Raw genomic sequence first — 24,759 nt, 5'->3', positions numbered from 1 at the left:
ACAGGGTGTCACCACGTTGGCCAGGATGGTCTCGATCTTTTGACTTCATAATCTGCCTGCCTTGGCCTCCCAAAGTGCTGGGATTACAGGCATGAGCCACTGCACCCAGCCTCATCTAATTTTAAAATTACAACAATAATATAATAGTTTGAGTATTTGTATGAATTTGAGTATATATGATGAATCTTCATGTAGTTTTTATAGAATCTATTGATTAGAGATCCCAGTAAGACCTATATAGTACAGATTAATCATTAGTGATTTATGCATAATGAGTAGAAAAAGACAGCAGGAATTAATATTTTTGTTGGAGGCTAAGGCAGAATTGCCTGAACCCAGGAGAGGGAGGTTGCAGTGAGCCAAGATCACTCCACTGCACTCCAGGCTGGATGACAGAGGGAAACTCCATCTCAATAATATTAATAGTAATAATAATAATAATAAAAGCCAGAGCTCATAGCTTTCACTGTATATGCTGATTTATTTTTTTAATATTTTTCTGTTTTTCATAGATGACCCTGATTAGTTTTAGGATTTCTCTAGAGATTTTTACTTTTTCATAAAGAAATGTTACATTTTAAAACTCTAATTTTTGCTTTCATGCTTTTTGTCCTACTTTATTTTTTTTATGACTTGATTCTTCAGAAATACACTTCACAGTAGTGTATTTCTAGATCACTGTACTTACGGGAATGGGACTTATTTTTGTCTCATTCAGAGCCCAGATATTTCATCTTTAATTATATTAAATACCAACTTGCAATGAAGTAGACTCTGTTCTTTTTATCCGTTTCTTCATTTTCTTTTACTATAATTTAAGATTATTTAAAGAGGCATTTCTTAAAGAAATACAGTCAGTCTTCTTTTTAACTTTCTCTTTTGCCATTTCTAGCAACCAAATCTACTTGAGTGTTTTGAGTTTGGAGCTGACCGAAATTAGTAATGGGGACCCTTTGACTTCAGAATGTGCATTCCAAGTTCTTTCTATAAAGGTTTTGAAAGTCAGACATTCTCTACATGATACTGAAAAAGAAAACTTCTCAAGTTTGTTATTATTTTGGGGATAGGGTAGAAGCAGCTCCTTGTTTCCCCCTCAACTTTGGAATGCCATTAAATTAGCTTTTTTTTTTAATGCTTAGATTGCCTGTGGGTCTTTTCTGCCTTTCCTGGGTTGCTTGAAAGCCCCCAAAATCTCAACAGTTGTCTGACAGCCAGGCTGTTGGCTTCTCATGTGTGACAGGGAGCCAGTTAAGATGGCCATAGCCCCTGAGCACAGAGATGCTGACAACGACAACAGGGAGTGGGCTGAGATGGAGATCAAGTACCTGCCTTCAGTAGTCTCCTGTTTCCGCTAAAAAGTTATTTTTTTAAAAAAATATATAGGCTGGGTGCAGTGGCTCACACCTGTAATCATAGCACTTGGGGAGGCCAAGGCAGGCAGATCATGAGGTCAAGAGATCGAGACCATACTTGTCAACGTGGTGAACCCCGTCTCTACTAAAAATACAAAAACTAGCTGGACATGGTGGTGCACGCCTGTAGTCCCAGCCACTTGGGAGGCTGAGGCAGGAGAATCACTTGAACCAGAGGCAGAGGTTGCAGTGAGCTGAGATGACACCACTGCACTGCATCCTGGGTGACAGCAAGACTCTGTCTCAAAAAAAAAAAAAAAAAAAATATATATATATATATATATATATATATGGAGAGAGAGAGAGAGAGAGAGAACACAAAAGAGACATCTAGGCAAGGAAGCTCAGTTGCCAAGCTATCTTTACCACAGCTTCACTGGGATAAGGTAGGAAATACAACCCATGTATCAGTTATTTAATCCTTAGGAAGTCACCTTGGAGAAAAACTTCATCTTGACGTGAGCTGATACAGTAAAAATGAACAAGCATCACACCCGCACTCACACTCACCCCTCCCCACACCCACCATTCCACAGCCCTTTCTTTGGCAGCCCGCATGTTTCCAGCTAGTAGCTACTACCTGTGAAGTCTTATGGCTGGCAGGTTCTATGTAACTTCCTTCTGTAGCTCACTTTGTTTTGAAACAGCTCTTTGTAGAATTTTGTTATTACATAATTTGTAATGTTTTCTTTCTGAAGAAAAATGGGCAGTAATAAGCTAGTGATGGATAAAAATTCATGGTGGTGGTGGTGGTGGTGGTGGTGGCGGTGGTGGTGGTGTTGAGACAGAGTCTTGCTCTATCACCCAGGCTGGAGTGCAGTGGGGCAATCTCAGCTCACTGTAACCTCTGCCTCCCGGGTTCATGCAATTCTCTGCCTCACCCTCCTGAGTAGCTGAGATTACAGGCATCCCCCACCATGCCCACCTAATTTTTTTGTGTTTTTAGTAGAGACGGAGTTTCGCCATCTTGACCAGGTTGGTCTTGAACTTCTGATATTGTGTTCTACCCGCCCTGGCCTCCCAAAGTGCTGGAATTACAGGCGTGAGCCACCACACCCAGCAGAAAATCCATGTTTTTTTATGTGAACTTTTAAGGTACTCTAAAAACTTTAAGAGGTTAATACTTGAAATAGGGAATTTTCCTCACCCCAAGTATGTTGTGCTGTTATATTAGCCCACCCCTTTATTAAGAAAAACTGTTGGGATTTAGGTTTGGAGTTTTATTTTTGTTTTGTGGTTAATATAACATTAATGGAGATGGGACCCTGTGACAAGAGAGCCAGTATCAGGCAGACTCTAATCTATATCAAAATCGTACAAGAACCTGAGCTAGTTATTCAATATATTCAAGTCTCATCATATTCAACGTGTCAATTAGGATCACCCCACCAAATTTCAGGATTGTGGTAGGAATAAGACACTGTGTGTAAACGACAGCAGAAGGTGAACGCCCATAAATGACAGTAGTAGTTAACATTGTGATAATTCATTTTAAAATCATGTCATTTTACCTGCTCATTTTCTGGAATTCCCCCCCCCCTCTTTTTAGGAAAGACTTAGCTGAATATCAGAAAACTTGTGAAGATCTTAAAGAGCAACTAAAGCATAAAGAGTTTCTTCTGGCTGCTAATACTTCTAACCGTGTTGGGGGTCTTTGTTTGAAATGTGCTCAGCATGAAGCTGTTCTTTCCCAAACCCATAGTAATGTTCACATGCAGACCATTGAAAGACTGATTAAGTAAGTATGCTTCTAAGCACAGAGTCTTTGGCCATATGGAAAATTATGTCTTTAAAGGGGCATTGTGTTCTTTTCACCTCATGCTAAGTCACATGTGATTATTGCTTATCTTCAAATAGAATGGATTTTAAAAGGTTCCTTCTTTGGAACTCCCTTGAAGACAAATGGGTAGGTTCTGCCAACTATGGGAAACCATGTCACTTTGAAGAAATAATAGTACCTCTTGGGTTCAGTCCATCTTCAAGTGAGATAATTGAACTAGACTGTCTTTACAATTCTGTCCAGTTCTGTAACTCTATAATTATAAGTCAATACTATTCTTAACAAAAGTAGGTGTAATAGAAATTCTTTGGTTTTGCCATATCTTGGATTTTTCTGCTGTACTTCAGGTAGAATGAGTTATTACCATGTCTTCATCATGTGTCTGTTGTAAGGAATATTATAAGGACCCAGTATTGCTATTTGAGGGTTAACTAAGAACACATTACAGATGAGCTTTTGTGTTGTCAGCATTTCCATCTAGGCTGAAGTGAAGCAATTCTCTGTGTACATCTATTTTGTTCTGTTTTCACTATTCCAGAGGAAGCCTTTTCCTGTGAAAATTTTATTCAGTGGAAATTGAGAATTATTATGTAACGTAGAATCCTGTGGTAGTTTATAGTGTACGTCCTTCCACGCCCCCTACTTTTCCCTGTGCTCACCTCTCTCTGTCTGCTCTGCTAACTTAAATAACCCCAAATCACTTCCTTTTAGAAGTCTCTCACCAGCCCTACCCCATTTTGTCCTTGACTGCCATAGGTTCCTTTCTTCTGTGATTTTATAATATGTCGTGTACACCTGGAGGCAGCAATGGTGTTTTGTTTATTTCTGTAGCCCTTGGTCCTAAAGGATTGGCTGGCTGGTAGTAGGCACCCAGTAATGTTTGCTGCTCATGTGACAAGGCATTTTGGCATTTACTGCTCCACAGTCAGAGGTCCTCCAGTTGGAAATGGTGTGGAGGAGTGACATGACTGTGGTCATTAAGGTCACACCAGTTTTTCTCCATTCCTGACCTTCAACAAATGACTTTTCTTCTCTGATCCTGGAGTCTTCTGTTGTTTGGAGTAATAATATCTGCTTCTTGAGATTTAAGATCTTTTGGGGATTTTACTGAGGCAGGTTAGCCTGTGACAAGGAGAACTGCTTTTGAAGCTGACTGCTTGGGTTCACTCTGGTTCTACTGCTAACTTGCCATGGAATCTTGCAGAAGTTACTTAACCTTTTTGTGCTTCAGTTTTCTCATTTTTAAACTAGTGATATGAGTAGTTTAAAACCCATAGAGTTAACATGAGGGGTCACTAGAGAAAACTTATGTAGTGCTTAAAACACTTCCTGACATATAGCAAATGCTCAATAAATATGAACACCATTCTGTACCTTCCATTCTCCCAAGCATGATCAATATGTCTTGTAGCTGTGGTGTCCACACATGGCTAACCTACACTGTTGGTAGCAGGGGGCCAGGGGGGCACGGGGAGTAGTTTGTTGCTGTTGTTTTGAGTTGGAGTCTCACTCGGTTGCCAAGGCTGGAATGTATTGGCACAATCATAGCTCACTGCAACTTTGAAGTTCTGGGCTCAAGTGATCCTCCTGCCTCGGCCTCCTGAGTAACTGTAGGCATGTGCCACTACACCCAGCTAGCTAAAAATTTTTTTGGTAGAGATAGGTGTCTCACTGTGTTGCCCAGGCTGGTCTTGAACTCCTGGCCTCAAGTGATCCTCCCACTTCAGCCTCCCAAAGTATTGGGATTATAGGCATAAGCCACCATATCTACCTAACCTACTGATTGTTATATGAACATAGACTTTCCAGTGTGGACTGACTGGTAGTTTTTATGATCTATACTGCTTGGTTCTGTTTTTGTTACGTATTTTAATTATTAAATATGTTGTTAATTTATTCATATATATTCAGTATAACTATTAAATATATATTAAGGCCAGGTGCAGTGGCTCACACCTGTAATCCTAGAACTTTGGGAGGCCAAGGTAGTCAGGAGTTCAAGACCAGACTGGCCAAGATGGTGAAACCCCGTCTCTATTAAAAATACAAAAATTACCTATGTGTGGTGGTGGGCATCTGTAATCCCAGCTACCCAGGAGGCTGAGGCAGAGAATTGCTTGAAACAGGGAGGGAGAAGTTGCAGTAAGCCAAGATCGCACCATTGCACTCCAGCCTGGACAACAGAGCAAGACACTATCTCTAAATAAATAAATAAACAAATACAGACTAACACAGGTAGTGAACATAGTTTTCAGATACAACTAACACAGGTAGTGAACATTTTTAATTTTATTTTGTTTTAAGATGGGGTTTCACCATATTGGCCAGGCTGGTCTCGAACTCCTGACCTAAGGTGATCCACTCACCTCAGCCTCCCAAAGTGCTAGGATTACAGGCACGAGCCACCACGCCCAGCCAACATTTATTATATGTCAAGGACTGTGCTAGGCAATTTAAGAACATAATTTTTTTAAATCTTAATAAAACATTCATGAGGAAGATTATTACCCCCATTTTATAGTTAGGGAAATTGAGGTTCAGTGAAGTTAAAAATTTGCCTGTTTATATTTGAAAAAGAAAAAAAAAGAACAGAACTATACCTTACAAAAAATAAATTCATGGCAGTTTCAAAGTTCAGATATAATTCAGACTATAAAAGCATTAGAATGCAGCATTGTTTATAAAGATGTGAGCAACCTAAATGTCATTCAAAGGAGAGTAACTAAACATGGTTTAGATAAACTATGAAATTTTGTGCATAGTATGAAAAACTGAGGTAGTTCTGTGTGTACTAATGTTGGACCATATCCAAAATATATTGTTGCCAGAAAAACAAAACAAAATGGCTAAAGATACATCTAGTATGAAACCTCTTGTATTTTTTAAGTCCATATACAACCATACTACATTTTTCTCCTTCTAGGTTCATAGATATACATGAAAAAATATTTGAAAGAGTGTATTTAACAGTAATTACCACTAGAGAGGTGGAAGAAGGCAATGAAATTGAAAAGGTGTCAAATAGGCCTTTAACAATATTGGTAACTAATTTTACAAGGAGAATATAGTTTAAAAATTAATTTTAGAAAGAAAGCATATTAAAAGTTGCACATAAAAATAGTCAGAGTTTAAAACTAGGTAGTCTAGCAAAACTAATAAGCCAAAACAGTGGCTCATGCCTGTAATCCCAGCACTTTGGGAGGCTGATACAGGAGGATCACTTGAGGCCAGGAGTTTGAGACCAGTCTGGGCAACATAGTGAGACCCTGTCTCTACAAAAAATCTTTTTAAAAAGCCTAACCAACAGATAACAAGTTACTATGTTGCCTTTCATATTATCCTTTTAGATTATGAAAAAAATATTTTTAAAGGAAGCTATATGTTTAGGTTGCTTCTAAGCCTGGCAGTCATTCAGAAATTAAGGTTCTTGATCAGTTATGTATTCTTTTGTCTCTATCCTAAATTTGAACTCTTAGCCTCCTAAAGTAAATGTCAACCTACTTAGTTCACTTTTCTGCCTTGTCAGCATATCATTGTCTCATGTTCTACATTTATAACAGAAAGGTTATTAAACCTATTAACTCTGAACAGTTTCTGCTTTTATTGTCAATGAATTTTTTTTTTCTATATCATTCTCTTGGCCTAAGCTGGTGTTTCGTTTCTTAAACTTATTACTGCAGAAGGCTGAATATTGAGTGCTATGCTAATTGGAAGTGCATCTAGTACCTTTTAGGTTTGGATTTCTAACTTTATATATAGTTAGAAGCCTGACCCCTCCATAAGCTGTTATATTATCTGAATCACTTTAACTTGGAATGTTCAAAAATGATACCTTAAATACGATAAATCAGAAGTTTCCTGGTAAACATGGTATTGTGACAGCAGCTTTCAGCCCCCTTGTTGTATCCTTTAGCATGTAATATTTTGAATATATATTCATGACACAAGCATGGCTTGATGGCCGGGCACAGTGGCTCACATCTGTCATTTCAGCGCTTTGTGAGGCTGAGGTGGGTGGATCACTTGAGGTCAGGAGTTTGAGAGCAGCTTGACCAATATGGCGAAACCCCGTCTCCACCAAAAATACAAAATTAGCTGGACGTGGTGGTGTGCGCCTGTAATCCCAGCTACTTGGGAGGCTGAGGCAGGAGAATCACGGGAACCAGGGAGGTGGAGGTTGCAGTGAGCCCAGATCATGCCACTGCACTCCAGCCTGGGCAACAAAAGTGAAACTCTGTCTTAAAAAAAATGGCTTGTATAGTTGACATGGAGGGAATCAGGCATGACTTGGAGATCAGGCCACTGTATGTTTCTGGTGGTTTGTTACAACTCAGGGACTTTTTGGAGAATATGCTTAACAACGGTCGATGACATTGGATATCTTTTCTAGGTTGATTTGAAGTCTTCATATCATTTCTGACCTTTGCTTTTCACGTGGGCCTCTTTATGTCATAAGGGAGGTAAGAGTAATAGTAGCGCCTTTTTCTTGCTTAATGATCAAAATACTTTAACATGGTAATCAAGATGGACCTGCTTTATATTAAATTTCTTTCTGTACCTCATAGCACCTTGGAGAAGTTTCACTGGACTTTTCAAAAAAGAGAAATGATTCCAAGGGCACTATTCCGGGGCTTTAGTCCAGCTTGTGATTTTGGAGCGGATCATTGGCAGTGCTCTGCAGAGTTGGCTTTAAAAGACTTCAGCAGAACTTCCCAGAAATGAGGAACAAAGAAATGTTGTAGTCAGCCTTCTAGACTTTCTTTTTGAAAACAGTATGGTAACACTTATTAGTGATGCCTAATAATGCTTAAAATTAATAACAACTGGAATAATTTAGAAATTATAAGACATTTCTTAGGCCTTCCACATTTCAAGATAAAGCGCATGCATCTGCATTAGACCAACTCTTTTGCTTAAACACTTGGCTGAGTTTATTAAGGGACTTTCTCAGTCCTTTTGGCTCTGATTGTTGCACTAAGTTTCTTAAATATTACATGCTCATTAGTGCGTGTAAGTACGTGCTTTTCACCTCAGAATACTCATGATCTTTACGTCATCTTTCTGCTCAGCTGCTCTTTCATCTGGATCCTGGAATGTTGCAGGGTTAACACAGTGTGTTGGCTTTGCTTGCAGTCATCAGCGCATTCACATGGTGTTTCCAAGCACTCACAGAGCTTTTGCCATGGAAGGTGGTAATTTGGAAAACTGCTCTTTCACTCTCACATTGCTATGCCACGTGTATCTGTACAGCTTCCCATTGTGAGAGCCTCATTCAGGTGTGGCCCTGGCCTGGCTCTGTGGACTGCGGGATCTAGAGCAGAACTGTAGCTAACTGGGCAGTTACCCCAGGTGGCTGGAATCGGCCATTTCTGAAAGGCAGATTGAGTAGCATTGTCAGACCTAAGGGAGAAGTGTGGGGCTAAAAAGTGAAAGATCAAACTAGATGAAGCCAGATGAGCATAGGAATGGTGTAGGAAGCAAGGCCTTGTGTCGGGACAGGGGACTGCCAGCCCAGGGCTCTTTGTAAAAAAACTTTTTGTGGGGGTGCTTGCTATTTGGTATACGTACTGGCTGAGTCAAAACAAAACAAAACCAAAACCAAGATTTAGTTACACCTGAGTGGATAAGTGGATAATCCAAATTGCCAGAATGACTACCTGCAGGCTCCCAGGTGAGCTGAATGCCACCTTGAAGCATGCTTGCATTTGCCTTACAGAAAGGTGGAGTGTGTGAGCCCAGCGGGTACGCAGAGTTCAAGTCTAATTGTTTTGTGGTCTCACTGTCGAATGATGGGCTTAACAACACATCTGTATATTGGAGTTTTATCACTGATAATTTGCTGTTTCCATAGTCTAAATTTGGTGAGTTAGTATTCCAAAACACTTTCAAACCAGAGCAACTGAACTCTAGTTTCTAATTTAAAAACAGTTACGTGATGTTTTCAGTTTAGATCATAAAATATCAGAACTGAAAGGGAGCTTTACTTCACCTCTTTTGACACCCTTCTATAGCAGACTCTTTATTCATTTATTTCTTTTGTTGTTGTTTATTCTTTTGAGCATCTACTGTGTGACATACACTACTCTTAACAACAGGATATTCTGAAAAGAGAAAAGCATATTAAACAAAAGTCTCCCATAAGAAGCAGTTTGATAGATTTTTATCCTGTTGTGATCTGTCTGTCTGTGTACTTACAAACACTGAGCTTTCTTCATCATTCGCTCGCCACCTAGGCTGGAGTGCAGTGGCACGATCTCGGCTCACTGCACCTCCACCTCCCAGGTTCAAGCAGTTCTTGTACCTCAGCCTCCCAGGTAGCTGGGACCACAGGTGTGCATTACCACACGCAGCTAATTGTTGTATTTTTAGTAGAGACAGGGTTTCACAGCATGTTGGTCAGGCTGGTCTGGAACTCCTGACCTCAAGTGATTTGCCCACCCCAGCCTCCCAAAGTGCTGGGATTACAGGTATCAACCACTGCGCCCAGCCTTTGTTGTTTGGAACTTTGGCTTTGGTGATTGTATGGTATCAGGAACAGATAAGAATCTCATTGAAGAGTTATTTTTGCTCTTCATTAGGTCCTAGAGATTTAAGAAAGGTGAATGTAAGACGCTTATCTTGGCTTGCTGTCCCTGAAGAGGGAATTTTCTTTTCTTCTAGAATCATAGGTCCTAAGTGGATTGCATATCCTTGATGAAGCCATGTTATAGAGCTTTTATGGAAATGCAAATAGATGCATACTCAATTTTGCTGGTGTTTATTTTTTACTTAACTAGGATAATTTAATCTTGCCTTGATTCTTCCACTTTTTCACATAGTAATTGTGTTTGATTACATTTGATCAAAACAATTTACTTCTTTTCATTTCCTTGGAAGAAAAATTAAGTTATTTTTATCAATTTAAAACAAATCAGGAAATTCTAAAGTGAAAAATTTCTTCTTCCATGAATTTTATATTTGCAGCAATTTATTCTTTTCTTTAACAAAAGAGCTTTTATGAAACTGCTAATAATTGTAACTTGGTTCAGTATTACATATTTCTTCAAATGTGGCTGCTTTCCAAATACCACAAATAGTTCATTTTTATCTTTAAGAGATGTTTTAAATGGAATCATTGGTTAATTCCGAAAGTAATGCAAGCAGAATTTGTAATATTCTAAACTATGACTCTTTAAAACTTGCTAATTTTTTTTTAAATCATAGTTACCCCTTTTCTCATAGTTTAGAACTTGGCAATAGAAAGAAAACTGCAGGAATTTATTTCAACTGAATTTGAAACCGTGGTTTAAACTTTAGCTCTTTAACCAAACAGGCAATAGCATATGTAACAGTCCAGCATGCATATTTTGCTTTCTGTGTCTTGAAAGTTTCCTGCCTCACTTTCTCTTTGGTCTACTGGATATTTTTATTCAGCAGATAAATTCCAAATATCCTAGAATATTCTATATGGGACTTATTTAATCTTTGACATTGTATCCTTGCTATTTTCCATGCCAGAGCATTTTGGCATTTGGTTCACTTCTACCCCCAGTTATGTTAGCTTAGCATAGAGTGCTTCTGAGAATTGCTGAAGAGGGGTGGGTCTTGGCAACGATAAAACCCAGTGGGATAAGACTGTGTTAAATTGTGAATGTTATATGCGTAACCAGGGGATTGGAGGGGTTCAGTACTAACCATTGAACAACAAGTGTTCATAAGTAACTGAAAGAATGTAATTGAAAGAGAAGGGCGAAAGAGGATTATGGAGAAAGATGAAAAGGAAAGGACATATATTTGTTCAAGTAAATGAGAGGAGAATCTGCTGCATGGACGAAGCCTTAGTCCTGCCTCAGAATGTTGACTGCTACCATGAGATACAATTCCTACTTTCCCTACTTTGTGGCATTTTTTTCTTTTCGGCACCTCCCCCAACTTTTTAAAAACTAATTTGCTCCTTCCTGGGCTTTGCCCTGCAGCCCTCTCCACAATAGACGATTGTCCTCTATAGAGGCAGTCCTGCCACCAAGGCTCTTAGCCTTTCTGGCTGCTCTGCCTGCCACTCGCCAAGTGAGGACACAGGGTCTTTCTCTGGGGCGTGCTTTATTTAGTATGTGCTCAGCCGACCTACGCTGGCTCTTCTAATACATATTAATGCTTTTTTCTTCCTGACTTATGAGGACATGATCGTTTGATCATTTCTTGTTTTGAATGTTCTTTTTGTGCTGCAGAGAAAGAGATGACTTGATGTCTGCACTAGTTTCTGTAAGGAGCAGCTTGGCAGAAACGCAGCAAAGGGAAGCAAGTGCTTATGAACAGGTGAAACAAGTTTGGCAAATATCTGAGGAAGCCAATTTTGAAAAAACCAAGGCAAGTCTAAGAAGATGCAAATAAAGGCATCTTTCTTTTCTTTTTTTTCTGAGTATTTGTTTGGTTATTCTTCTATAACTAAACTGTTTTTCAAACACACAAAGTGAATTATCAGTCTGTTAATGTTGACTTCTGAATTAAACAAATTTGCTATTTGGAGAATTCTTATTCCTCTGCAAATGCTCTTGTTATATCACTGTTCAGAGAATGTAGTACAGCATGACACTTTGAGAGACCGATATGCTCAATCTTTTCATTTGCTGGTAATTTGCAGTGCTGCAAAAATCTCAACACCCAGGCATTAGTTTGTATATGTTCATATGTGACTAAAGACAGATGTTTTTCCTCAATAACTGGGAAGTTTTGAGAAAATTCAAATACCAAAGAAATAATATATACATATTTAGTAGCATCTTTTTTTTTTTTTTTTTTTTTTTTGAGATGGAGTCTCACTCTGTTGCCAGGCTAGAGTGCAATGGTATGATCTTGGCTCACTGCTACTTCCACCTCCCAGGTTCAAGTGATTCTCCTATCTCAGCCTCCCGAGTAGATGGGATTACAGACACATGCCATCACACCCAGCTGATTTTTGTATTTTTAGTAGAGACAGGGTTTCACCATGTTGGTCAGGCTAGTCTCGAACTCCTGACCTCAGGTGATCTGCCCGCCTTGGCCTTCCAGAGTGCTGGGATTATAGGCGTGAACCACCACTCCTGGCCTTAGTAGCATCTTTGAGTCTGGACTTATTGTAAGGTAACTAAAACATACTTAATGAGAATAACAGTTTTTACTTAGTGATCAGACAGTGTTATAGGCACTTGGAATAACAGGGGGTTTCTGTGGATTCATTACTATATTTGGGGTCGCATCTTAACCGTTAAAGTTGCATGTATTTTCCCTATACATGCTAGCATACAATTCAAGTGCTTATGGCCACATTTAGCTAAAATTGGACATTGCAGATATAGGACATTTTCATTATGAAAAGTTTTGTTGTATAGCGCTGATCTAAACCATGTACTAATCTCAGTGTTTTATTAAGATATTAGGGCTACATTACTGGGTATATACACAGAGGAATATAAATCATTCAGCCACGAAGACACACGCATGTGAATGTTCATTGGAGCATTCTTTACAATAGCAAACCTAAAAGATAGAATTGACGGAATCAACCTAAATTGATGGAATCAATCTAAATGTCCATCACTGACAGATCGAATAAAGAAATGTGGTACACAAACACCATAGAATACTATGCAGCCATAAAACGAGCAACATCATGTCTTTTGCAGAAACATGCATGGAGCTGGAGGCAACTATCCTTAGCAAACTAATGCAGGAACAGAAAGCCAAATACTACATCTTCTTACTTATAAGTGGGAGCTAAAATTTAAGAACTTAGGAGGACAAAGAAGGAAACAACAGACAGTGGCATCTACTTGAGGATGGAGAGTGGGAGGAGGGAGAGGAGCAGAAGGATAACTCTTGGGTACTGGGCTTAGTACCTGAAATAATCTATACAACAACCCCCGTGACATCAGCTTACCTGTGTAACAAACCTTCTCAGGTGCCCTGAACCTAAAATAAAAGTTCAACAAATGTTAGGGCTGTTCAATTCTGGGTTAAGCCTCTTGTCAGCCATTGCTATATCCATTTGTCTTTATCCATAACTCTTCCCACTTGACCCTCTTGCCTTCTGAGACTTAGGTTCAGTTATGACCAAGCTCCCCAACATACTGTTTCCTCAAACTGTTCTTCTGTTTCTTCAGTGGTTCTGAGCTCTAGCTGGACTTCGATACCATTCCTTTTAAAACCACCAGCGAGTGAATGCCCTTTTGCCAGTCATTTCATCTCATGTGGATGTAATGGGGGAAAGAGCAGTGCTTCACTCCTCACTGCCATTTCCAGGGCTGGGTACGGCGCTTACTTTCAGGTGCTATTCCTCTTTGAAATTAGGTTACCACTCTGTGTTGATCTATTTTTCCTTGATATAAATAAATCGCTGAAGGCAGGATGTGGTGGCTCATGCCTGTAATCCCAGCATTTTGGGAGGCTGAGGTGGGCTGATCCTGAAGTCAGGAGTTTAAGACCAGCCTGACCAATATGGTGAAACCCTGTCTGTACTAGAAAAAATACAAAAATTAGCTGGGCATGGTGGCAGGTGCTTATAGTCCCAGCTACTAGGGAGACTGAGGCAGGAGAATTGCTTCAACCCGGGAGGTGGAGGTTGCAGTTAGCCAAGATTGCACCACTGCACTCCAGCCTGGGAGACAGAGTGAGACTCCATTCCCCCCACAAAAAAGAAAATAGCTGAGACTGTGTAATTTATAAAGAGAAGTAAGTGGTTTATTTGGGCTCATGTTGTGCAGGCTGCCTATGAAGCATGGTGCCAACATATGCTTCTGGTAAGTCCTCAGGAAGCTTTCACCTTGACAGGAGGCAGAGGAGAGCAAGCATCCAAGGGAGCAGGACTGAGAGAGGAGGAGAGGTGCCAGGCTCTTTCTAACAGTCGGATCTCAGGAAAACAAACAGGGCACCAAGCCAGTCACAAGGGATTCACTCTCATGACCCAAACACCTCCCATCAGGCCCCACCTCCAACATTGGGAGTCACATTTCAGCATGAGAGATTTGGAGAGGACAGGTATCTAAACCATAGCACACTCCTCTTTGAAATCAGTGTTGTCTTTCTTCTTCCTAATTGATAAAATCTCTAATTTGAGAAGACGCTCTTTGGTCCTTTCTGTTTTATTTTATTTTTATTTATTTATTTTTTTGAGACAGAATTTCACTCTTGTTGCCCAGGCTGGGGTGCAGTGGCACAATTTCAGCTCACTGTGACCTCTGCCTCCCGGGTTCAAGTGATTCTCCTGCTCCAGCCTCCTAAAGGGCTGGGATTACAGGCCTGCACCATCATGCCTGGCTAATTTTGTATTTTTTAGTAGAGACAGGGGTTTCACCACGTTGGCCAGGCTGGTCTCGAACTCCTGACCTCAGGCGATGCACCCACCTCGGCCTCCCAAAGTGCTGGGATTACAGGCATGAGCCACCTTGTCTGGCCCCTTTTTAAAAGTTTTAACATCTGATCCTTTTCCTCTTCAACATCTGATCCTTTTCCTATTCATTCTATCTCTTTCGTCATCCTTAAATGTTTGAATTTCCATGTTGTTGATACACACAACAGTAATACTCTTCAGCTTCCTTAACTCTACTATACTCCCCCTACTTCTGTGCTAACTCCCACATAAACTGAAGTGCCCTTAAGATCTCAAACTCTGAACCCACACTCTGACTAGAGCCTTTTCTCTTCCTTTCTCCCTCTCAAAGTTAAATCTACTCCATGTCTTTGTTTCACCTCTAGTTCTTCAGCGTTCTTTTTTATCTCTTGATTTTACCTGTTGTGTCCAGGCTGGTTTTCTTTTGTTCCCATTTACATATGAATTTTACATTCTCAAATTGAACTCACATATTCACTCCCTGATCTGCTGCCCCTTCTTTGTTCTCTAGCTTACAGGATGGCACTTTTTTTTTTTTTTTTTTGAGACAGAGTCTCTTTGTCATCCAGGCTGGGGTGCAGTGGCGCAATCTTGGCTTACTGCAATCTCCACCTCCTAGATTCAAGTGATACTGCTCCCTCAGCCTCCCGAGTATCTGGGATTACAGGCCCATGCCACCATGCCCAGCTAATTTTTTTGTATTTTTAGTAGAGACAGGGTTTCACCATGTTGGCCAGGATGGTCTCCATCTCCTGACCTTGTGATCCACCCGCCTCGGCCTCCCAAAGTGCTACAATTACAGATGTGAGCCACCGCCCAGCCTGGCTGGCACTTTTATTCACTAATACGCTCTGATCGGAAAACTGGATTTCACACTGTCCTTCACCCCTGACTTTTAACCAGTCACTAAGTACAGATCTGAGTTTCTAATGTTTTCTTAAATTCTTTCACTCAGAACTTTTCTTATGGAAGCTGTGATCGCTGGATTTATCTATTCCATTTCTTCCTAGCTTGTCTCCCCTCCTTCCTTACATTCCCTACACTGCAGCCAGAAGCAATCTTTTTTTTTTTTTTTTGAGACGGAGTTTTGCTCTTGTTACCCAGGCTGGAGTGCAATGGCGCCATCTCGGCTCACTGCAACCTCTGCCTCCTGGGTTCAGGCAATTCTCCTGCCTCAGCCTCCTGAGTAGCTGGGATTACAGGCACGCGCCACCATGCCCAGCTAATTTTTTGTATTTTTAGTAGAGACGGGGTTTCACCGTGTTGACCAGGATGGTCTCAATCTCTTGACCTCGTGATCCACCTGCCTCGGCCTCCCAAAGTGCTGGGATTACAGGCATGAGCCACCGCGCCCGGCCAGAAGCGATCTTTTTTAAAGATACAGTTGATCACGTGACTCTGGTTTACAATCCTTCAGTGAATTTTCACTGACTTCGGGACAACCTCCACATTGTTTGCCGTGCCAATGATGTCTGTCAGAATGTGGCTCCCTTTTGTCCTCCAGGGCTGCTGCTGCTTTTCTCCTCTCACACCCTATGCCCCAGTACACTCAGCTGTTATCAAAGGCAGGAGACCTTAGGGAATGAACATGGGCTTACTAGCGTTAGCCAGACCAAGATTCAACTTCCGGCTCCACCATTCACTGGCTGTGTGACCTTGGACAGGTTATTTTAACCTCTCTGTGCCTCGGTGTTTCCTCATCTGTAAATTGGAGAAATATGTGACTCAGAGGATTGTTAATGAGGCCAATGCATATTGGTTATCTTATACAAACCCTGGCACAAAATATTTTCTCAATAAATAACGATAGTGGTGATAACCCTACTGATTACGATTACCCTATACTCTTTCCAGCCTCCGAGTCCTGGTACATACCATGCACATTCTTCTTCATTCCACTGCCTGGATATTTTCTCTAGCCTTGCATATCTTAGCTTACATGGTACTCCCTCTAGGAAACCTCTGACCTCTCATGTCTAGATTTCATGTACTCCTTATATGCCTTTATAGCAGGGTTTTCAACCTTGGCGCTACAGACATTTTGGGCTATGTAACTCTTTGTCTTGGATGCTGTCCTGCCTATTGTAGGATGTATAGAAGCATTCCTGGACTCTGCCTACTCGATGCCAGCAGCTCACACCCTCCTCCCCCAAGCTGTGACAACCAAAGATGTCTCCAGACATTGCCAAATGTCCTCTGGAGGGCAAATTCACCCCTGGTTAAGAACCACTACTTATAGCATTCATCAACATGTATTATTATTGCCTATTTGTCTGTATCCTTCATGAAACATTTCTATTTTGAAGAAATGTTTCAGGTTTGGCCAAGGACGTGGCTCATGCCTGTAGTTCCGGCACTTTGGGAGGCTGAGGTAGGTGGATCACGAGGTCAGGAGATTGAGACCATCCTGGCCAACATGGTGAAACCCTGTTTCTACTAAAATACAAAAATTAACTGGGTGTGGTGGCGCATGCCTGTAGTCTCAGCTACCCAGGTGGCTGAGGCAGGAGAATCACTTGAACCTGGCAGGCAGAGGTTGCAGTGAGCCACGATCGCACCATTGCTCTCCAGACTGGGCATCAGAGTGAGATTCCATCTAAAAAACAATTCAGCTTTGATTTTAGATGCAGAGGTACATGTGTAGGATTGTTACATGGTGGACCCAGGTATTGAGCATAGTGTCCACCAGGTACTTTTCAACCACAGGGTCTGTGGTTCCCATGTGTATGCCCACGTGTGCAGTGTGTAGCTCCCATTTATAAATGAGAGCATATGGTGTTTGTTTTTCTGTTACTGCATTAATTTGCTTAGGATTATGGCTTCTAGCTACATCCATGTTGCTGCAAAGCATGCGATTTCATTGTTTTTTATGAATGTATACATTCCCAGGTTTACATATACCACATTTTCTTTACCCAGTCTGCCATTGATGGGAATCTAGGTTGATTTTATGTCTGGTTTTTTTTTTTTTTTTTTGAGATGGAATCTTGTTCTGTCACCCAAGCTGTAGTGCAGTGGTGTGATCTCTGTGACCTCTGCCTCCTGGGTTCGAGTGATTCTCCTGCCTCACCCTCCCAAGTAGCTGGGATTACAGTTGTCTACCACCATACCTAGCTAATTTTTGTATTTTTAGAGACAGGTTTTCGTCATGTTGGCCAGGCTAGTACTGAACTCCCGACCTCAAGTGATCCACCCGCCTCGGCCTCCCAAAGTGCTGGAGTTACTGGTGTGAGCCACTGCACCTGGCCTCCATGCCTTTGCTATTGTGAATAGTGCAGTGATGAACATTTGAGTGCATGTATCTTTTTGGTATAATAATATATATCCCTTTGGGTATATACCTAGGAATGGGATTGCTGTGTTGAATGGTAGCTCTATATTATGTTCTTTGAGAAATCTCTGTTAAACTTTAAAATTGTCACCAAGCCAAGGGCTTGCTTCCCTCTGCATATAGAAGCCAGTACTATGGCACTGGCTTTTAAGAAAAGGCTTTATTACAAGTTGACTGGCAAGGAGACAAGAGACAACACTCAAATCTGTCTCCTCAGTCTGGGACAAGATCAGGAAGATTGGTCTCAGAGGCATTTCTAATGAGTCCCAGATGATACCAAGGCTGCCAGTCTGCCAGGCTGGTGGTATTAACAATTAGGAGGTTAAACATCTCATGTACCCACAAATGTATACATCTACTATGTACTCAGTAAAATTTAAAATAAAAACAATTAGGAGCCTAAAGCTTTTTCCCATTGCACATGCCTGGACTACATGACTTGCAGTTTCAGCTCTCTGCTATCTGTAACAACTTCAACAATGGTTAATCCATTTGTGCTAGTCCCCGTTTACAAAATCACTGGCATTATGGAATTTCTCCATCTTGATCACTGTTAAATTCCATGGCATCTTGCATAGATCTCACGGTAGATAGGTAGTCAGCAAATATCTACTGAGGAAGGAAATTTCAACTCAGTTCTCACCAGCACTCTGCAATTCCTTTCTTCTTATCTTTCCAGTTTACCTACCTTGCCAGTAAAGGTACCCGGTGAAAATTAAGCCCAATCGCATTTTTTTTTTTCTGGCTACTTTCAGCCTCCCAAGCGTTGCTGCAGGAAGTCACTCAAGAAAGCCACTTCATGAGTTCCACTGGTCACTTTCAGTGGTTGTAGGGACTGTCGAACAATTCTTTTCTCTGCAGTTGACTCCCTTATGTACTCTCCCTGGGAAACCCATGTTCCTCACTTTTCCAACTCCACTGCTAGCACCTCACTGTCATCAGATGACCTCCTTCTCACTTCACTAAGATCCGGAGCAACTGACAAGAGCCTCTTCAGCATCTCATCCCTCTAAGGTCTCCTCTCTTTACCTTCCTTTCTTTTCGGGCCCTCTCATTTCCCAAGATGAGTGTCTTTCTCTCAGTTTTTGATGTCTCCTACTACTTCTGTGTCGTCACATTTCTCTTGCATCCTTCATCCTTTCCTCTGCACTGTTTTTCCTCCTCCTCTTGTCCACAGCTCTTGTTTAAACAAACAAAAAGCAGCCTTCATGTGATCAGCTTTCACTCCGTTTATCACCTTCCATTCATCGTTTCACCAGCACATGTTTCACAACAGTCGTCTACCCTGGTAGCTTTCCTTTTGCTTCCAAGCACATGGCAGTCAGGCTTTGGGCAGACTGTAGCCTGATTTCACGTTGCTGAAGTGCTCACTTCGTCATCACTGGTCACTTCCTGAGCTCATCTCAATCCTCATGCGACTCAAACTCTATGGTGCTGGAACCCCATTAACTGTCCTGCCATAACATATCATCTCCTTCCCTTGATTTAGCTGATATTTTACTCTCATGCATCCACATAGTACCATTCTTGTCTACTTTTAACTTGTTTCTTGTTTTCCACAAGCCTTATGTGTGGACATTCCTCAGAGTTAGTTCCTAGCCCTTCTCCCATGTTCCTTGACTTGCTGGGATTGCTGGGATTCATTTCTCCTCACATGGCCAAATATTACTGTTGAATACTCAATTATGCCTTTAGCTTTAACTGCCCTCCTGAGCCCAGCCCTGCATATTGTGCTGCTACTAGATCTTTTTTATGGCTGATAGACTGCTAGCATCTGAAACTACACAACCGAACCATTCACTGGCTCCGCTTTCCCATCTACTGTTCCTTTTCCTTGTACCATTTTCTCTATTACCGTCTTCAGACAATGGCGTCACCATCTTCACCACAGCCCTGGCTTGCATTCTTTAAAACATCTTGGTTCTTCCTTATGCTTGCTCTTGACACTCAATCAGTTCCCAAGCTCGCTCTCTCCAGAGTCAAATTTCTTTCTTTTTTTTTTTTGAGACGGAGTTTCGCTCTTGTTACCCAGGCTGGAGTGCAATGGCGCGATCTCGGCTCACCGCAACCTACGCCTGCTGGGTTCAGGCAATTCTCCTGCCTCAGCCTCCTGAGTAGCTGGGATTACAGGCACGCACCACCGTGCCCAGCTGATTTTTTGTATTTTTAGTAGAGACGGGGTTTCACCATGTTGACCAGGATGGTCTCGATCTCTTGACCTCGTGATCCACCTGCCTCGGCTTCCCAAAGTGCTGGGATTACAGGCGTGAGCCACCGCGCCCGGCCCCTCAGAGTCAAATTTCTATTGAACTATGCCTACCTTTTCATTCTTACACCACTGCCCTGGTTCACATCTTCACATACTCCTTTTTTTTTTTTCTTCAGAGACAGTGCCTCACTCTGTCACCAGGCCAAAGTGTGGGAGTGCGATCACATCTCACTATAGCCTTGAACTCCTGAGTGCAACTCATTCTCCCTCCTTGGGCCCCAAAGTTCTGGGATTACAGGTGTGGGCTACCGCACATACTCTTATACTAAGTAGGCGGACAATTGCAATAACTTTCTAATTGGTTTCCCTCAAATTTCATCTAATTCCAGCATACTTCTCACAGTGCTTTCATAACATTTATAATTCCTGAGTTATAAATCTCCCTGGTTAGGCTCCCCTCTTGCAGTAGAATAAAAGACCAATCTGGCCCTACTCTAACTTTGCTAATCTTATCTTTTACTCTACTCTTTCGTAAGCTTCACTGTTTCCAGAACATGACCTTCAGTTGCCCATTTTCGTTGATTTGCTCATGCTATATTTTTCTACCTTGTATTAATCTGTGAAATATCTGTTCAATCTATGAAGCTTAACTCAGGTGGCAGTCTTCCCAGAAGGTTTCCCCAGCCCCTTCTTGTTTGAATTAATCTTTTTCCTCTATATTCCTATTGATGTGGTGTATAATTTTGGTAGCTGTTGACATAGTTTTCTACACCAAAAGACCTTGAAATCAGTCAGGTCTGTGACATCTATCATTGTATTTCACACATGACCATTTATATCTTAATTCATAATAAATGTTTGTTGAATGGAAGTCAATTATTAATAATGTGAAGTTTTGTACTTATTATTTTTTGAGACAGAGTCTCACTCTGTCACCCAGGCTGGAGTGCAGTGGTATGATCTCGGCTCACTGCAACCTCCACCTCCTAGGTTCAAGAGATTCTCCTGCCTCAGCCTCCTGAGTAGCCGGGATTACAGGTGCATGCCTCCACACCTGGCTAATTTTTGTATTTTTAGTAGGGACAAGGTTTCACCATGTTGATCAGGCTGGTCTCAAACTCCAGACCTCATGATCTACCCACCTCGGCCTCCCAAAGTGCTAGAATTACAGGTGTGAGCCACTGTGCCTGGCCTGTAATTAATTTTTTTTTAATGTTAAGAGCAAGCAGTGCTATTGTTCATTAGGAATCTATTGCATTTTCAGTAAATTAGTAATAATGAATGCAAGGATTATTAAGCATATTATAAAATGTATGACAGGTCTAGTAGTTTTTATCTAGAAGATATGTTAAAACACATTAGAATTTTTGCCTTCTGAGTATTAAAAAGTCAGATGGCGTACATATTTTAAATATTACTGAGCAATGAAATGGTTACTTTGTTTAGTTCCCTGACATTTGTTGCCATCTAGTGTGGCATTTGGGTATTACATGCTAAGTAGAAGGAATTATATATTTACATTCACAGTGGCAGTGAAAATGCCTGAGGATTTTATGAGAAAATAAATATAGAACTTGAGAAGTATACAATGTCATGCATAGATTATTGTATGGAACTACCTTGGATAAACTCCCTACTCTTCCACTTTCTAGGTCTCTGATTTAGGCAAGTTACTGAATATCTCAAAGTACCAGTTTCTTCAACTGAGTGATAAGAACCAATTAAAATGTATTGAGAGGGTTACATAATCCATATATACCACTTGGCAATATATCTGGCACATAGTCAGTGCTCAATACATGTTTTTGTTTGAAAATGCAAGTTATTTCAATTGATGATAATTTTAAAAGAGTAAAAAAATTCACCTGGGACTAAATGGTGAGAAAAGTAGAGGCTTTTGTAGTGACACTTGGGGAAGGCGAGCCAGGAGAAGCATATAAAAAGGTTAACTGGGCCTTTGACCTGCCTGCTTACGCTGGAAGGGAAACTGTTGAGAGGTATATGGAAAGGCCTGAAGGCACAGGCTTTGGCATGAATTTACCGTAAGCATATCTGTAATGACATAACCCTCTAAGGAAAAAAAAATTTTTTTTAAATCATAACAAATTGAGCAAAGTATTTATTTCAAATTTGCTAAGACCTATCCTGCTATATACCTTCATGGGAAAGTGGTGTGAGCTTAAAAAAAATTATTATGTATACACAATAATTGTACATATTTATGGGTTACACGTGATATTTTGAAGATTAATTTTTTAAGCAGCAACCTGGTAGATTGAACAAATATTTACAAACACCTTTTCCCCCTTTTTCAAATATCCGTATTATTCTGTTTCTTGAATTACAGGGAGCCAGAAAGGCAGGAATTAGAAGCCTGGATTAAAAAGAAAATCAGAAAAGTTTTGAGTATTTGGTTGTAGTCACAAGTATAGGAAATAATGCTTCTTGATATGCACATTATCTGTCACAAAACAAAAACAAAGTATAAATATCTTGAAAATGGTACATAGGGATAGACTGGTAAGTTTCTGGTTAGCAAGGGTTTATAAATTAAAATCAATAGTTTGCATTCATCATAAATTAGATGCCTAAAATGTGTTAATCTTTTTAATTTTGTGGGGTTTATTACATAAAAATAAAAACATTTGCAAACTTTTAAAGTTCATGTTCGTAAGTGTGAGCTGTATATTTTTCATAAGATCTTAATTCCTTAGTTATTTATGAATTATTTTGTCACAAGGATTCCTTAAAAACTAACCCTAGCAGTTGGGAAGGACTCTAATATCATCTACAGTAGGTTTCCTGTTTTAAAATTTTAGTTGACTTGATATAAATTTTGTTTTGGAAAATATTTTGACTACTTAAGATAGTAGTGTCTACCCTTTGGTTTAATAAAACCAGAACTGGCTGTGTGCGGTGGCTCACGCCTGTAATCCTAGCACTTTGGAAGACCGAGGTGGGTGGATCATGAGGTCAGAAGTTTGAGATCAGCTTGGCCAACGTGGCGAAACCCATCTCTACTAAAAATACAAAAATTATTCGGGTGAGGTGGTGGGCGCCTGTAGTCCCAGCTACTCAGGTGGCTGAGGCAGAAGAATTGCTGGAACCCGGGAGGTAGAGGTTGCAGTGAGCCGAGATTGTGCCATTGCACTCCAGCCTGGGCACCAAGAGCAAGACTCCATTTCAAAATAAATAAATAAATAATAAATAAATAAAACCAGGGCTGGGAATATCAAGTCTAAGAAACTGTGTTTGAAAAGTGTTAATATGTCAACATAGAATGACCACACATAAAGAAATTTCCCAGAAAAGAAAAGGTTCCTTCAGGAATGAGTCTGCTGGTTGGGGGGAGTGTATAATTCCCTAACTTCCCAAAACCTACAGCCATTTCCACCAAGGAAGGGACTGTGCTCAGGCAGAGGGAGAGAAGCCAGGACTTAGGTCTACTGAGAGAAATAACAGCCACAGACCTCAAATTAACTTTGTCATCTATAAAGATCTATCATTTAATGGTAATCAACAGTTTACTGACAGCCTTTGAGAATTCAGTTACTATAAAGATCTATCTGTTGGGCGTGGTGGCTCACGCCTATAATCCCAGCACTTTGGGAGGCTGAGGTGGGTGGATCACCTGAGGTCAGGAGTTCGAGTCCAGCCTGATCATATGGTGAAACCCTGCCTCTACTAAAAATACAAAAATTAGCTGGGCATGGTGGGAGGCACATGTAATCCTAGCTACTTAGGAGGCTGTGGCAGGAGAATTGCTTGAGCCCAGGAGGCGGAGCTTGCAGTGGGCTGAGATGGAGCCACTGCACTCCAGCCTGGGCGACAGAGCGAGACTGTCTCAGAAAAAAAAAAAAATCTTTCATTTGGTAGTTGACTGTTTACTGACCTACCCTTTGAGAAGTCGGTTATTATGTCCTTACTGAATGGTTAGAGGGGTACTCAGTCGACAGGGGTTCTGGAAACCAGGAGAAGAAACTCTAGAATTAAGAGAAAGCTTTAATGGAGATACTGTATAAATATTTGTTTGGTAGACCAAAATCTTTTAGTATGTGGTGTCCATTGTAGAGTTATCTTTCGAAAGATTAAATCATTTTTTTGATTCCAAGTGTTACTATGCTTTTCTATTTTCTTCATTGTGGCCAGGCATATATGTCAAAAATCAAAGCAAATAAGGGTAAAAGCTATTTTATAGTATGAAATCATTGGTTACACACTAAGCAACATCAATAACCGGTTTTTGTTTTGTTTCATTTTGGTTTTTGGTTTTCTTGGAGTGGAGTCTCGCTCTGTTGCCCAGGCTGGAGTGCAGTGGCACCATCTTGGCTCACTGCAACCTCAGCCTCCTGGGTTCAAGCAATTTTCCTGCCTCAGCCTCCAAAGTAGCTGGGATTACAGGCACCCACCACCACACTCAGCTAATTTTTGTATTTTAGTAGAGACAGGGTTTCACCATGTTGGCAGGCTGGTCTCCAGCTCCTGACCTCAAGCAGTCCACCTGCCTCAGCCTTCCAAAGTGCTGCAATTACAGGCATGAGCCACCATGCCTGGCCAATAACCAATTTTTTTTGTATTCAGTGTTTTGTTGCTCCTTACTCGTCATCACCCATGGGTGGTGGCTAGTCCTAATAGAGGGAGGACCATCCACTAAACCAAGGCTTCAGCAGTGGTTTTGTTTAC

General features: G+C 40.9%; 1 protein-coding gene across 16 annotated transcripts in view; it reads left to right on the top strand.

The window, feature by feature from the left end:
• The window catches only part of SDCCAG8 (SHH signaling and ciliogenesis regulator SDCCAG8), a 242,240-nt gene that overhangs the window by 43,424 nt on the left and 174,057 nt on the right, over positions 1–24,759 (top strand). For 12 of the 16 annotated variants that reach the window (XM_078357215.1, XM_035281020.3, XM_002760861.6 and 9 more), the window contains exons 8-9: positions 2,962–3,150; positions 11,400–11,538. The exons of 2 other annotated variants lie outside the window; for them this stretch is intronic. In XM_078357215.1, the coding sequence (XP_078213341.1) occupies positions 2,962–3,150; positions 11,400–11,538 (328 nt within the window). The remainder of the gene's footprint in view (positions 1–2,961; positions 3,151–11,399; positions 11,539–24,759) is intronic. 2 more of the 16 variants (XM_078357214.1, XM_035281019.3) reach the window with 1 other exon arrangement.

The sequence above is a fragment of the Callithrix jacchus genome, chromosome 19 (assembly GCF_049354715.1).
Source record: "Callithrix jacchus isolate 240 chromosome 19, calJac240_pri, whole genome shotgun sequence".
In the NCBI taxonomy this organism is placed as follows: domain Eukaryota; kingdom Metazoa; phylum Chordata; class Mammalia; order Primates; family Cebidae; genus Callithrix; species Callithrix jacchus.
This window is presented reverse-complemented; position numbering and strand designations above follow the sequence as displayed.